Source organism: Saimiri boliviensis, chromosome 2, assembly GCF_048565385.1.
Source record: "Saimiri boliviensis isolate mSaiBol1 chromosome 2, mSaiBol1.pri, whole genome shotgun sequence".
In the NCBI taxonomy this organism is placed as follows: domain Eukaryota; kingdom Metazoa; phylum Chordata; class Mammalia; order Primates; family Cebidae; genus Saimiri; species Saimiri boliviensis.
In genome coordinates this window covers 13,256,961-13,269,768 of record NC_133450.1, presented here as the reverse complement: position 1 = coordinate 13,269,768, position 12,808 = coordinate 13,256,961, and the positions used below count along the sequence as shown (strand labels likewise).

Below are 12,808 nucleotides of genomic sequence, written 5' to 3'. Positions count from 1 at the left end.
GGCAGGGATTGAGGGTGGGTCCTCCGATCCTCCTCCTTGTGGCTAGTCCATTCCTTTTTGGAGTCATTCAGGCACACAGGCCTCAGGTACCAGTCACTGCACGCACTCCCCAGGCTCAGCCCCTTTAGAGGGATAGCAGAGGGTCTCAAAGGCCAGGCCAGCTTCCGCCCACACCCTGAGGCTTGGGAGAACACTCCTGGAAAGGGTTAAAACAAAACAAGATGCACTCTGGCTCCAATAATCTCACTCCCTGATAGATTTCCCTGGAGAACTCCCTAAATGAATCCCAGCGAGGGAGGAAGCAGGGCCGGAAGCAGAGTCGGGCAGTTTGCTTTTGCTGGAGATTAACCTCCACGGGCAGCCAAGGTTACATTTAAAGGCCACGTCAGTGAAACCGCCTTTAAATGAGGAGTGCAGTGCTGGCTCCCGTTACTGAAAGCCTCCTGCGTGCCAGGCAAAGCGTGGGGTGTGCTAGTCCTCGTAGCTGCCCTACCAGGCAGGATCACACGCACGTTTCACAGGCAAGGAAACTGGGATGAGGAAGCATTAACTTGTCCAGCATCTCATCCTTAACAAGTCTCCATTTTCATCCCCCAAACTACAAGCAGGTGGAGCTGCAAGGCAGAGTCCAGGGCTCCCGAGCATGAATACTCTTAGGACCTTGAGCTGTTCCATTCTAAAGGGGACATATTTGCAACTGAAGCCCCAAGGAATCAGCCTGTGGTGTAGCCACGGTCAGGCTGTCTTTCAAGGACAGCATCTGAAGCCCCTGGGATGGAAGGGGGTGCATTCCTAGCCATTGGCCTCTGGCCCAGAGCTCAGACGCCCAGCAGACCCACCCACATAGACCTGAACTCATAGATCTGCCTCTCTGGGTTAGTCTGCTGGGTGAACTGTGAGTCTGTGAGGGGTGCTTAGCATACCCTCTCCCCGCCAGCCCCTGTGGAGCAGGCAGGAGAAGCAGGGGCCTCCAGAGGACTCCCCACACCTTTTCAGCAAGGCACCCTCCTGTGTCACACAACATCTGCAGTGCCGGCAGGAACATGGGCAGGGAGTTATTACGAAGGAGGAAACCCAGGCAGCTAATCAGCTTTGGAGGTTTCTAGGGACATCAGCCTGTGAAGTGAGAAGAGGGGATGCAGCCGCACCGTTGCTTGGCATCTGAGCGCTCCCCCATGGGACCGCAGCCTTGCAGGGAAGACAGGGGCCATGTCAGACTGCCAGAGCTTAGAGGCAAACCCCCCAGCTGTCTCCAGGACCCCAGAGGATTAACCAAGCTGACCCCACCCACAGCTTAATTTCTTGTACTATATTGTTAGGAGTTTAAGGAAACCAAACATCTTGAAGGTATTACCATTTATAGAAAAGCATATTTACGATTAGCTATATATGTAAGCGCCTGGGGATTTATCTCCCAGCATTCTAGGCTGGTAATGCAAAGGCCTCAGGGGGGTCCATCTATCTCTCAGCGTTGACACAGGCCAGGGAAGGTATGGGGAGCTTCTCCCCGGGGAGTCTCATCTCTCCGATCTGCAAATCTTCCCGGGGTCCCCACCCTCCGTCCATGCTTCCCTTCCTCTCACCCAGCCATCTGCTCAGAGGCTGCACCAGCCTTCCCCCGCACCGCCGGGAGGGCCTCGAGATGAGGGTGGCTGAGCCAGAAGTGATTTGGTCTAAAAGTCCGGGGCTGCCTCCCAGAGAGCTCCATATGGGGGCCTGGATCAGCCTTCCTCAGAACAAAGGGGCATCTTAAACCCAGCGAGAGGGCTCCTGCCTCAAACTGATTCATCACTCACCAGCCGTTCAGAGCAACTGTGCAAATGCCCTCAGAGCCAGGAAGAAACTTGTCAGCTATCAGACAGGAAAGAGGCGGTGTGCCACAGGAGCTAAGTGGGAGGGTGTAGGTTCAGGCTGCCCAGATTATAGTGCCAGCTCTTCTGCTACCAGAATGCCATTGAGTCCCCATAAGGCTCAGTTTTCTCTTCTGTAAAAGGGGGATGATAACGACCTAGCTTCCATTCTCCCAGGGCTGTTGTGATGACAAAATGAAATAATTCATGTAAAGTACTTGGGCAGCGTGCCCAGCAGGCAGCAAGTACTTAAAAAGTGTTAGCTAGGGCCAGGCATGGTGGCTCACGCCTGTAATCACAGCACTTTGGGAGGCTGAGGCAGGAGGATCACTTGAGACCAAGAGTTTGAGACCAGCCCAGCGAAACTCCATCTTTACCAGAAAGTAAAAAATTAGCTAGGTGTAATGGTGTGCACCTATAACCCCAGCTACTCGGGAAGCTGAGGCACAAGAATCGCTTGAACCCGGGAGACAGAGGTTGCAGTGAGTTGAGATGGCTTCACTGCACTCCAGATTGGGCGACAGAGCAAGACTCGGTCTCAAAAAAAAAAAGAAAAAAATGTTAGCTGGAATTGTCACCAGTAGTCAAAGCAGCCTCATTAAGGGACACCCCTTTCCAGAGGTCCAGAGATATGAGGTGGAGAACATTTTTCACTTGCCAAAACTTCTGCCTTTTCTCAACCATGACCCCACTGCCCCCAGCCCGCCACCTCCCCGGGATGCATGGAGAATTTTGGTTTATGTAACACACTCCCAGCGTGCACAGCTTCAACAATAACAGAATTCTTGCAGTTCGGGGCAGTGAAACCACAGTCATCATTTCATCACCACAACTGATGATTAAGCAGCACAAGCAAAGCACAATTCTAGAGCTGAAACATCTTGCCCCGCCTTTTTTTCTCCCATTTGAAAACACACATTAGCAGTAAAGTGAGTAGGAGTGATGTTACCACTGAGATAATTCTGAAATTATCCTACCATATTTTTTTAAACGCAAACTGTTGACAAGCTCCAGAATTTCATTCCTGGTATATGAAGGTCTTATCCTACCCAAAGGTTTAAATTAATTTTAAGCACATAATTAAAAATTGCATGTAGCCAAAATTACCTTTCAAAAATCTCTTCAATCGACTGGGCGCGGTGGCTCAAGCCTGTAATCCCAGCACTTTGGGAGGCCGAGGCGGGTGGATCACGAGGTCAAGAGATCGAGACCATCCTGGTCAACATGGTAAAACCCCGTCTCTACTAAAAATACAAAAAATTAGCTGGGCATGGTGGCGTGTGCCTGTAATCCCAGCTACTCAGGAGGCTGAGGCAGGAGAGTTGCCTGAACCCAGGAGGCAGAGGTTGCGGTGAGCCGAGATCGCGCCATTGCACTCCAGCCTGGGTAACAAGAGCAAAACTCCGTCTCAAAAAAAAAAAAAAAAAAAAAAATCTCTTTAATCACCCATTATTTATCTTTATATACAAGACTCAAACTCAATGAACCCGGATGCTCAAAGCATGTCAGGCATATGGAAACTAAGACATGCTGACCCAAGAACTGGGTAAAGCTTCCTCCCCCACTCCCCTATGGGTGTTTGGCTACATTCTTGTCCATTCACATTCCAGTCAGTTAAACGAGCATATGATACAATTCCACCACCACAAATCACTGGCGTGCACCTCAAAACTGACCCATGCTGAGAAATTAGTCCTCCAGAAGGCTGCATAAGATGGGACCACTCCCATTGCCCTCGTGCCCCAAGCTGACCCTGGATCACCAGCTGGCCTACACAACGGGAAAACAAGCGATGTCCACTTACTTGCAGCCTGGATGCGAGCCTTCCGGCTGACCACCAGCCCGAAGCGGTTCTGGGCCACACACTCATAGTCACCCTCATCTGAAGCGCTGCCTCCCCGCTGCAGCCTGAAGTGACGGATCATCAAGGACCCATTGGCCAGCAAGGTGGAGTGGGTGCTCTCTGGCAGCTCTACCCCATTCTTCCTCCAGGTGATTTGCACTGGAGGGGTCCCCTCCACCCTGCAGTCCAGCACCACAGGCTGCCCGGGGACTGCAACATCATCACTTGGCTCCATAGCAAACGCCAGTTCGGCAGAGTGGCCAAAACCTGCGTGGGGGAAGCGGAGAGAAAAGGAAATAGGGACGTTAGTGTGAAACGAGCATCCAGGAAGAACTCCACCCACACGGTTCCTTGGGTCTATGCACTCCATCCCACGGTTCTGTAATGTTAATAGGAATTCCTATTATATACAGAACTTTATGTGTTCCAAAATGCTATCCTAGGCAGTACTTTAATCATCATGCCATCTCAGAGATGGATATTATTTGTACCATTCCCTCTTTCACAGGTAAGAAAACTGAAGCCCAGAGACGTCAAGTGACTCGCCCAGGGTCTCACAGTTAGTAGCTGCAAAACGGGGACCCAAAAGCAACACTGACTCCAGTAAGCTGCTGCTACTCTGGTGGCCGCCCTGGATAAGCACTGAAGCCTCACAGACCGTCAGGATGTGACCTTAGGTAGAGCCTTCCACATGTCCCGGCTTCCCATGCCTCATCTGTTGAAATCAAGGACGAACACTGGGGCTTGGGTCATAGGGTTGTACGGCATGATTAACAGACTCAAAGGCACTATGAAAAATGTAAAGATCTAAAGATGTACAGAGGGAGATAGTAATAAATCATGCTTATTTTTGCTGCCAAAACCCATCAGAGGCCTGGTCCAATGCCTGGCAGGGAGCAGGGTGTGTAGTCCCAGTACGCAGGGTACAGGCTAGGTTGTGGCCCCACTGCCCCTCCCCTCTGGCGCTCTGAGTGTTGGTCCTTTTGCCTTTGTCACAGGGAGAGATGAAGAGTAGCAAACACCAACTATGGTTTCCCAAAACCCAGGAAGAGGGGCTCCTAGAACCTTTACTTCCAGCCAACCTCTTTGTTCCTGCAGGAGAGAAATGAGCAGGAAAAGTAGGAGGCCAAAGAAGAGAGGGGGTTAAGGCTGATGAGGGAATCAGAAGCCAGGCTGGAGGGACAAGCACTCCAGTCCCAAGCATGATGCCAAGTCGCCAACTTCTCCAGCAAGCAACTTCCCAGACCAGTTAAAACTCCACTCAAGAAGGAATGAACGAACTCACCTGGTCTGAAAGGGCAGCCACAGACCCCTCCTCACATTTCTAGATAACTAGCGATCCTGGACATGGCCCCTCCCCAACAGACTTGGGCCCTCCCAGGCTGGGGAAGATGGGCAAGTGGGTGGGGAGAAAGGAGGGGCTTTGGGGTTACAGGCACCCTCCCCCGCACCCCCGCCCCCGCCCAGGGAGATGTAATGTTTTAACACTTCTGAGGATCGCACTTGTTCAAACCCCAGCGCATCCTCCCCAGGTCGTGAGTTTCAGTCGCCTTAGCCCCCAATCCAACCCCGGTATAGCTGTCGGGGGATAAAGTTTCTCCTTGACGCGGACGCGATCTTCTACTTCTTGGGAGTGGAGTGGAGAAAGAATAGGGCCCAGCTGAGTGTCTGTGGGGAACTTGAGGTGGGAGGGAAAGGGACTAGATTTTCACTCCTCTCCCCGGAGTGAGCCCGTTGCAGCTACTAAAAGGAACAGGGTGGTGGTGACCGAGCTCCAGGCAGCCGAGCGGGCGGACTGCAAGAGCCAGGGTCAGGGTCTCCGCGTGTGCACACTCCTGGGAAGGGCAGGGGCACGTGAGCATCCCCGCGGCTCGCTCGCTCTCGCTCTCGGTGGCTTCTCTCCTTCTTGGCTCAGGGGCTGTGTCCCGGGTCGCTCCCTAGCCACGCGCTGCCCTCCAGGAATCTCCTTCCTCCTCTTCTCCGGTCTCTCCCGCGCACTCCCCGGCCCAATCTCAGCTCCAAATGCAGGACCTGCCATCTCCGCCCAGTGCAGCGGGCAGGATCCCGGTCTCCGCTCCCCGGGCTGCTGTCCCGTGCCTCGGCCGCCTCGGGCTACGTCCACTGCCAGGCACCGAGCACCCCAGCTCGTCCGCCGGGGTCGGCGCTTGGCCGTGCGGTCTCTCCGGGCTGGTTTCCCTCTGTCCCCACGCCAACCCGCCCCGCTTGCTCCCGCTTCGCTGCACTCCTTGCCCCTCAGTCTGGGCTCCCGGTCCTGACCCAGTCTCCCTCCGGGGGGCTCGGTCCTCAGCACGCCCCAGGACCCCCCGACAGTCCGGCCTTGGTGCCCTCTCCCCGTCCTGCTCTGCTGGGTCCGGCTGGCTCCCTCCCACGCGGGGTCAGCCCGCACGTCCGCGCAGCTCTCGCCGGGTCCGCCCCTCGCGCCCGCTCGCTCTCCGCTCGCACTTCCCCGGGCTCCCTCCGCAGCCGCCCGGTCCGAGGCGCTTCGCTCACCCTCTCTCGGCGCCGGCAACAGCAGCAGCAGCAGCAGCGGCAGCAGCGGCGACCGCGGCAGCAGGAGCCCGGGCCAGCGCAGCGCAGGCGGGCGGCGCGGAGACGCGGCGCGCGGCACAGCCATGGGGCTCTCGGTCCGCTCGGCTCGGCGACGCGCGGCTCCCGGGCCTCTCGCGGCTCACAGCGTCCCGCGGGGCGGGCGCCGGGGCCGGGGCTGGGGCTCCGGCCGGGGCCGAGCCCGGGCGGCAGGGGGCTGGGGCCGCATGCCTGCTCAGGAGCGCGGGGGGCGCAGGGGGAGCGCCGCTTGCGCCATCTTGCACCCGCCCGGGCGATCTGTCAGCCTCTCCCGGGGTGCGCTCTGCACACTCGCACCGCTCGCGGCCGCCCCGCCCTCCTCCCCAGCCCGCCGCCCCCCTCCTCTCCGCTCCCGGTCCCCTCCCCCAGCCCCTCTCCCCGGAGGCCCGGTCTGGGGAACAAAAGAGCCGGCGAGCGCTTTAAGCGGCAGGACATTCCCGGCTGCGCGGCGGACGCGCCCCCTGCGCTTTGAACTGTGGCTGGAGCGTCCGGCGCCGTCCCGGGCTGCGGCCGAGTATCCCCTCCCCGCGGACCAGCCCGGGACCTGGGGGGCTGGGGAAGCGGACACCCAGCGGACTGGGGAGGGTGTCCGGGCTGCGGAAAGACACTCACAGCTGCGGGATTCGCTCTGACCCACTCTTTCTGCTACACCCTCCTCCAAGTCCATATTTTAGAGATAATTCTCTAAAAAGCTGCATAAAGTTGTCAAAGATTGAGTTTTACGTGGATTTCTGGTCCTTCCATTCAAAGGAAAGATCATGTAGCTGCAATATTGGCTTCTCTGGACCGAGGAGCCCTGTTCTGGCTCTCCACTAGGGTGGATTGCCTGGAGAGAACAGACCCAGCAGGACAATGAGAGCTCCAAAGGGGCCTGGCTTCCGACCTCGGTTCTGCCTGCTGCCTCGCCCAGTCACTCTCACTGAGCTCATCTGAAACACGAAGATAATCTTCTCTCTCCTGTTCATCCCTAGAGACCTTTGAACCGCAGAGGTCCTGACAAATGACCTGGTAACTGGAAAAGCACATAGAAAGTTAAAACGCCCAGTAACGTTTCTGTGCCACAAAGAAGGCCCTCAATCATTCACGTTAGAGAGCATATAAAGTCCCACGTGAGAATGTTACAGAAGGTAAGCATGTCTCTCAGCAGAGTCATACTCATACTAGCCCTCAGAGGTCTTGAATCTTGGCCACTCGCTATTAAATGGTCTTCTGTTGAGTCCAGCGTGATGGACTAGTCCATCAAAATTAATGATCAGCTACTAAGTTCTAGGAGCTAGAGATTTAAAGGTGGCAGGCTAGGATTGGTGGCTCACACGTGTAATCCCAGCACTTTGGGAGGCCGAGGTGGGCAGATCACTTGAGCCCAGGAGGTCAAGACCAGCCTGGGCAACATGGTGAAAACCTGTCTCTACAAAAAATACAAACATTAGCCGGACATGCTGGTGCATGCCTGTAGTCCCACTGCACTCCAGCCTGGGCAACAGAGACCCTGTCTCAGTAAATAAATAAATAATAAATAATAAATGAATGGTGGCCTAATGCAACCATTTGCTACTTTGGCTCTGGACTGGGATGGCAGAGGAAAAACTAAGTCTCTCTTTTGATACCAACTGTGGAACTTTCGGACCAGGAGTGTTAACCATATACAAAACTAACTTTGGTGTAGATAAGCAAGGAAGTAGAGGCCTCCAGCAATCAGAGCAGCTGTAGATGGACAGGTTTACTAATGACGGTGCTGGCATAGCCCAGGACTGTTCACTCTGTGGTAGCTACTGGAATGGATGAGCCTGAGAAGCAGGACATGAGGCGTGTGAGCAGCGGGAAGCAATGGAAAAATTCTAGGTCGAGGACCCCAATGTGCTAAAGCCCTATTGGATTTCCTTGTGAGAAAGAGTGGGAGCGGTGGTCTGCCAGCCATAGGAAAGGGAGGGGAAGGGCCTCCCTGGGCCTAAAATCCTGGAACTCCCTCCTGCAGGGCTTGAATTCCCAACAACCCCTTCTTGGCTTGTCCTGGACTCAGAAGAGGCCAAGTTGGTGTCTTGAATTGCTGTCATTTAAAATTCATTTTGACAAGTGTTTAATTCTTCTTTATCACAACCCTTGGTCTGAGAGTGATATGCAAATAATGGCTATTCTGCCGAGTGCAAAATGTGCAGTATCTCTCTGTCTGATCTGTCAATTAACTCTGGGTCTGGCCCACCCGCCCCTTTAGGGGTGGTCCTGACCAAGGCAGCCTCTAGATCTTGATTCCTTCCAATAGAAAGAACGTTCCAGGCTCTATAAAGATCTTAGCAGAGAGCGGCTGCCAACTGTGATGCCAGGATGTGTGTGGGGTGTGAGTGTGGAGTTTTGTGTGTAAGACTGTGTGCACATTTGCCTTAATGGTCACAAGGGTGTTTGTGAAGGCAAGTATGCATGTGTGGGTCTCTGAGCTTGTATACACAGTGCACATGTGTGTGATTGTGTGGTCATGAGTAATTTTGGTGACCGGAATAGTTGTGGACCCCAAATCTCTGGAGTTGTTCCCTCTTTCCTGCACCCAAAAAAAAGTTCAGAGAAATGTGTACCCAGGTGGAAAGAGATACCCAGAGGGTCTAAGGAAGTGCCATCAAAGAACCCATCTTTCCTACGTTGGCATCTTTTTCCTAAGTGCCTGTTGAAGGAGGAAGATGGTTTAGTTCTTTAGCCGGGTACAGGGGTTCATGCCTGTAATTCCAGCACTTTGAGAGGCCAAGACGGGAAGATCACTTGAGGTCAGGAGTTCGAGACCAGTCTGCCTAACATGGTGAAACCCCGTCTGTACTAAAAATACAAAAATTAGCTGGGCATGGCAGCAGGAACCTGTAATCCCAGCTACTCGGGAGGCTGAGGCAGGAGAATCACTTGAATCCGGGAGGCAAAAGTTACAGTGAGCTGAGATCATGCCACTGCACTCCAGCCTGGGCATCAGAGTGAGATTCGTCTGAAAAAAAAACAGACAAAAACACACTATTTTGGGCCAAGGGGTGTGGGTCATGCCTGTAATCCCAGCACTTTCAGAAACTGAGGCAGGAGGATGGCTCGTGCCCAGGAATTCAAGACCAGTCTGGGCAACATAGCAAGAGCACATCTCTACAGAAAAAAAAAAAAAAAAAAAAATTTAATACTAGCTAGGCATGGTGGCATGTGTCTGTAGTCCCAGCTACTCGGGAGGCTGTGGTAAAAAGACTGCTTGAGCCCAGGAGGTTGATCTGCAGTGAGCCATGATTGTGCCACCACACTCCAGGCTGGGCGACAGAGAGAGATCCTGTCTCAGCAACAGCAACAACTTTTCCCATCCCAGTAAGAAATAAACTCCCTAGAGCAGAAAGGCTGAGGAAATTCTAGTCATAGTCAATGGTTCCAAAAGAGAATTCCGCATTTCTGGAAAATAGTTTATTAATTAATTATAAAGACAGATACATGAATAAATGCCTTAGCTTAACACTAAAGAATATCATATTTGTAAAGAGAAAAAGAAAATGCTGGAAGGATAACTGAATAGTACAGCATAAACTAAATACAGACAAATAAATGAGCAGGTACTGATGACACTTGTCATGCATCAAAAAAAGGAAGATTTTTAATTGAGACTCAAAAAACTTAAGGCATCAATGGTAGGTGACAAAGGGATTAATACCCTGTAAAAGGCCAATAGATTCTTTTCTAATAAAAATATTGCTACAAAGACACAAACCTAACACTTCCAAATTACCCAGAGCCCAAATCATACATAATGCTAGTGAGAAATGGCCACTTTCTTATCAACTGTGAGTTATAGGCAGATACCAGATTTATTACTTATTTGCTTTTGAGAAACAATTTTCCACCCAACCTAATGGGTTATAAATTGTCTCATTTGCAGCTATTTAATTTAAACCAGAACCTCAGTGCCTGTTAAACAAGAACATGAAAAATGACTGTGGTATAATGCTAAGAGCCTACTGTTAAAATAGCCATTTAATTCAGGGCAGTTTTTTTTTCTCCTTTAAAAAAAAAAAATCAAACCAGCAAAATAAAATGAGGCTTTTGACCTTCAGAGCGATGATGAAACATACACAGTGGTGTTAGCCACAGCAGTGCGGTGCTGAACGCTACAGAAATAGTGCAAGTGACAATTCTGTTTTTAACGAGATACAAAACCGACATTAATAATCTTTAGTGTTATCGTAGGCTGGCTGAAGGAGGGGGAGGAGGTGGAAATGTAGGTGCAGACATCAACAGTGAGTGACACCCGGGTGTAATAAACACAGATGCTTTCAGGGTTTGAGGCAGCCACAACTGTGTTGAGAGACATTTCACCATTAAAAAAAAAAAAAAAAAGGAAAAATGGACTGGTTATTTCGAATTTGGCCCAGAAGCCAGAGTTAACTCTTGATGCACCCATCCGACACCATTAGGGAGTAAAGACCTTGACATCTATGCTCCTATGAGAGGGCTGAGGTGAAAAACAAAATAAATGACATTGTTTTCACTACACAGAAAATAGAAGTCAAGCTCGTCCCTTTGCAGCCGGTAAACAGAACATGATTTGAGGATTCAATTTAAAGAAAAACAAACAGAAATGAGCTAACCCTTTTCCTGTGCAAAGACCTCCCTGCCAGCACCCCAGAGGGTGAGATTCCTCTCATCCCCAACCCAGATCAAGTCACAGGGTGGGAAGGGCCTCGCTGAACTCTCACTCCTTCTCCTCCTTTAGCTTCTGCTGGCAGAAAGGCCCTGAATCATCTCCATCCAGTAAACTTGCCCCCCTGCATAGAAGGGAGGGCATATTTTTATTCTGAGCCTCTGGGTCACAGTCCCCTTCCCTGTTTCAAACATTCTCCTCTATGAACTGGATCCATCCAAGGAGAACCCTCGGATCCCAGTCCCAAGGAGAAACATGCAGAGGAGCGGGAAAGATGCGGGAAGCCGGGAGGTCTTCTCCGCACCCGCACTGGGCGCGGGCGGGCTACCTGGGGTGGGGCAAGCAGAAGCACTGAGTGAAGAGGAGGCAGGAGGATGGCAGGGGAGTGGCCCGCAGCGTGGACACGCGCGTCCGCGCGAGGGCCTAAAGCAGACATGAGGTAGTCATGTTGTTAGAGAAGGATGCACAGTTTGAACCCAGGCAGGAGAACCAGATGATGCAGTCTGGGAAGAGGCGCGAGAGACGGCAGAGGAAGGAAAACAGGAGAGAGAAAAGGGAAGAGTATCCGGGAGCAGAAGGGCACTGGCGGTGGGAGAACGAGGTGACTGGGGACAGACCGCTAGAGCAGTCAGCGGCAAGGAAGGAGGGGCAGAGCGGCAGAAAGCCGATTTTCCAAACCAGGCACTTCCCAAATTAGAAAATTCAATGCGGAGTTGCTCAGAGGGGAGCCAGGGTCATCCTCTCAATTGGGGTAATAAAGAGCTGGGAGGTGATGCAACTAAAATGCTGGGTAGTCAGAGCCTACTTGCACTCAACCCAGCCAGACAGGAAAACGGGCTGGGACTGTCTTTGTCAGACAGGCACTGGAGACACTCTCAGAGTGTGTAATAAAGGGCTGGGTGATGGAGGTGGGGGCCCACAGGGCTGGGGAGTGACCAGTCTGGGTCACCATCCTGACCTGGAGGACCAATCAGGCTGTAGTGACTACTGCCTGGGCTATGGCTTCCCAGCTCACCAACCAGTCCACACACGTGCGCTTCACATATGTGCAAATCACATGTAGCTGTGTCTCATATGTCTCTCACATGTCACATGTGTATCACAAAGAGTATGAGGAGAGTAAATAATCCATTTCTTCCTCTCCCCTCCCAGCCAAAGCACCTTAGGAAGCTCCAAAGGGCTTGAGGATGTATCTACAGGCACCCATGTGGATATGCATGGCCTCAGGTGTCGAATCCTGTGTGATCCATACCTGCCTGCCCAAAACCAACCCTCTGAGAGGAGCTAGGCAGAGGAGGAAACTGGGGATCCGGGCAGGCCTGGGCTGGCTCCTAGAGGGCAGGGGACTTTGAGCTGGCAGCTGTCTTCAGGGATCTCCAGCACCTTGCCTGGCTGGAGGTCTGGGTAGGAGCAGGAAGCCTCTGGCAAGCAGGTAAGTCTGTCTGGCCCGGGGGCTGCCAGCACATACCCTCCCAGCTCCCTATCCAGCCAGGCTGCCCCCTGCCCTGGATCCCCAACACCTGAGATGAGATCAGGAGCCTCCGGACGCAGGGGGTCCTCAGGCTCCAGGTCTTGGAGATGGAGGTCAGGGTTCTCCTTAGATGCACTAAAGTCAGAGTGGACGATGACTTCGGCCTCCACCTGGTTCTTGCAGGTGGGGGGTGACTTCTTCCTCCCATTGCCCTGATCAGAGCAGAGAACACAGAGACATAGTGACCATTACTGAGACAAATCATCATCAGAATGACCAGCAGACATGGGGCAAAGAGACTGACCCTCCATCAGAGTAGCTATCACACGAGAGCTGGTAAAGAAAGGATACGCGGGAACTGTTGGAACCCATGCCAACAGATCCATGCAGGGGATGATGAAATACTTCCCATT

At 52.6% G+C, this 12,808-nt stretch overlaps 2 protein-coding genes across 3 annotated transcripts in view; both read right to left on the bottom strand.

Moving 5' to 3' along the window:
- Positions 1–6,560, bottom strand: part of IGDCC3 (immunoglobulin superfamily DCC subclass member 3) — a 56,336-nt gene extending 49,776 nt beyond the window's left edge. The window contains exons 1-2 of the mRNA XM_039469436.2: positions 6,205–6,560; positions 3,655–3,960 (exon numbers count right to left, since the gene is read on the bottom strand). Of these exons, the coding sequence (XP_039325370.1) occupies positions 3,655–3,960; positions 6,205–6,328 (430 nt within the window). The 5' untranslated portion in view covers positions 6,329–6,560. The remainder of the gene's footprint in view (positions 1–3,654; positions 3,961–6,204) is intronic.
- A 3,079-nt stretch (positions 6,561–9,639) lies between these two features.
- The window catches only part of IGDCC4 (immunoglobulin superfamily DCC subclass member 4), a 49,388-nt gene continuing 46,219 nt past the window's right edge, over positions 9,640–12,808 (bottom strand). The window contains exon 18 of one of the 2 annotated variants that reach the window (XM_039469403.2): positions 9,640–12,607. In XM_039469403.2, coding sequence (XP_039325337.2) covers positions 12,209–12,607 — 399 coding nt within the window. In that variant the 3' untranslated portion in view covers positions 9,640–12,208. The remainder of the gene's footprint in view (positions 12,608–12,808) is intronic. The other variant, XM_039469404.2, reaches the window with a different exon arrangement.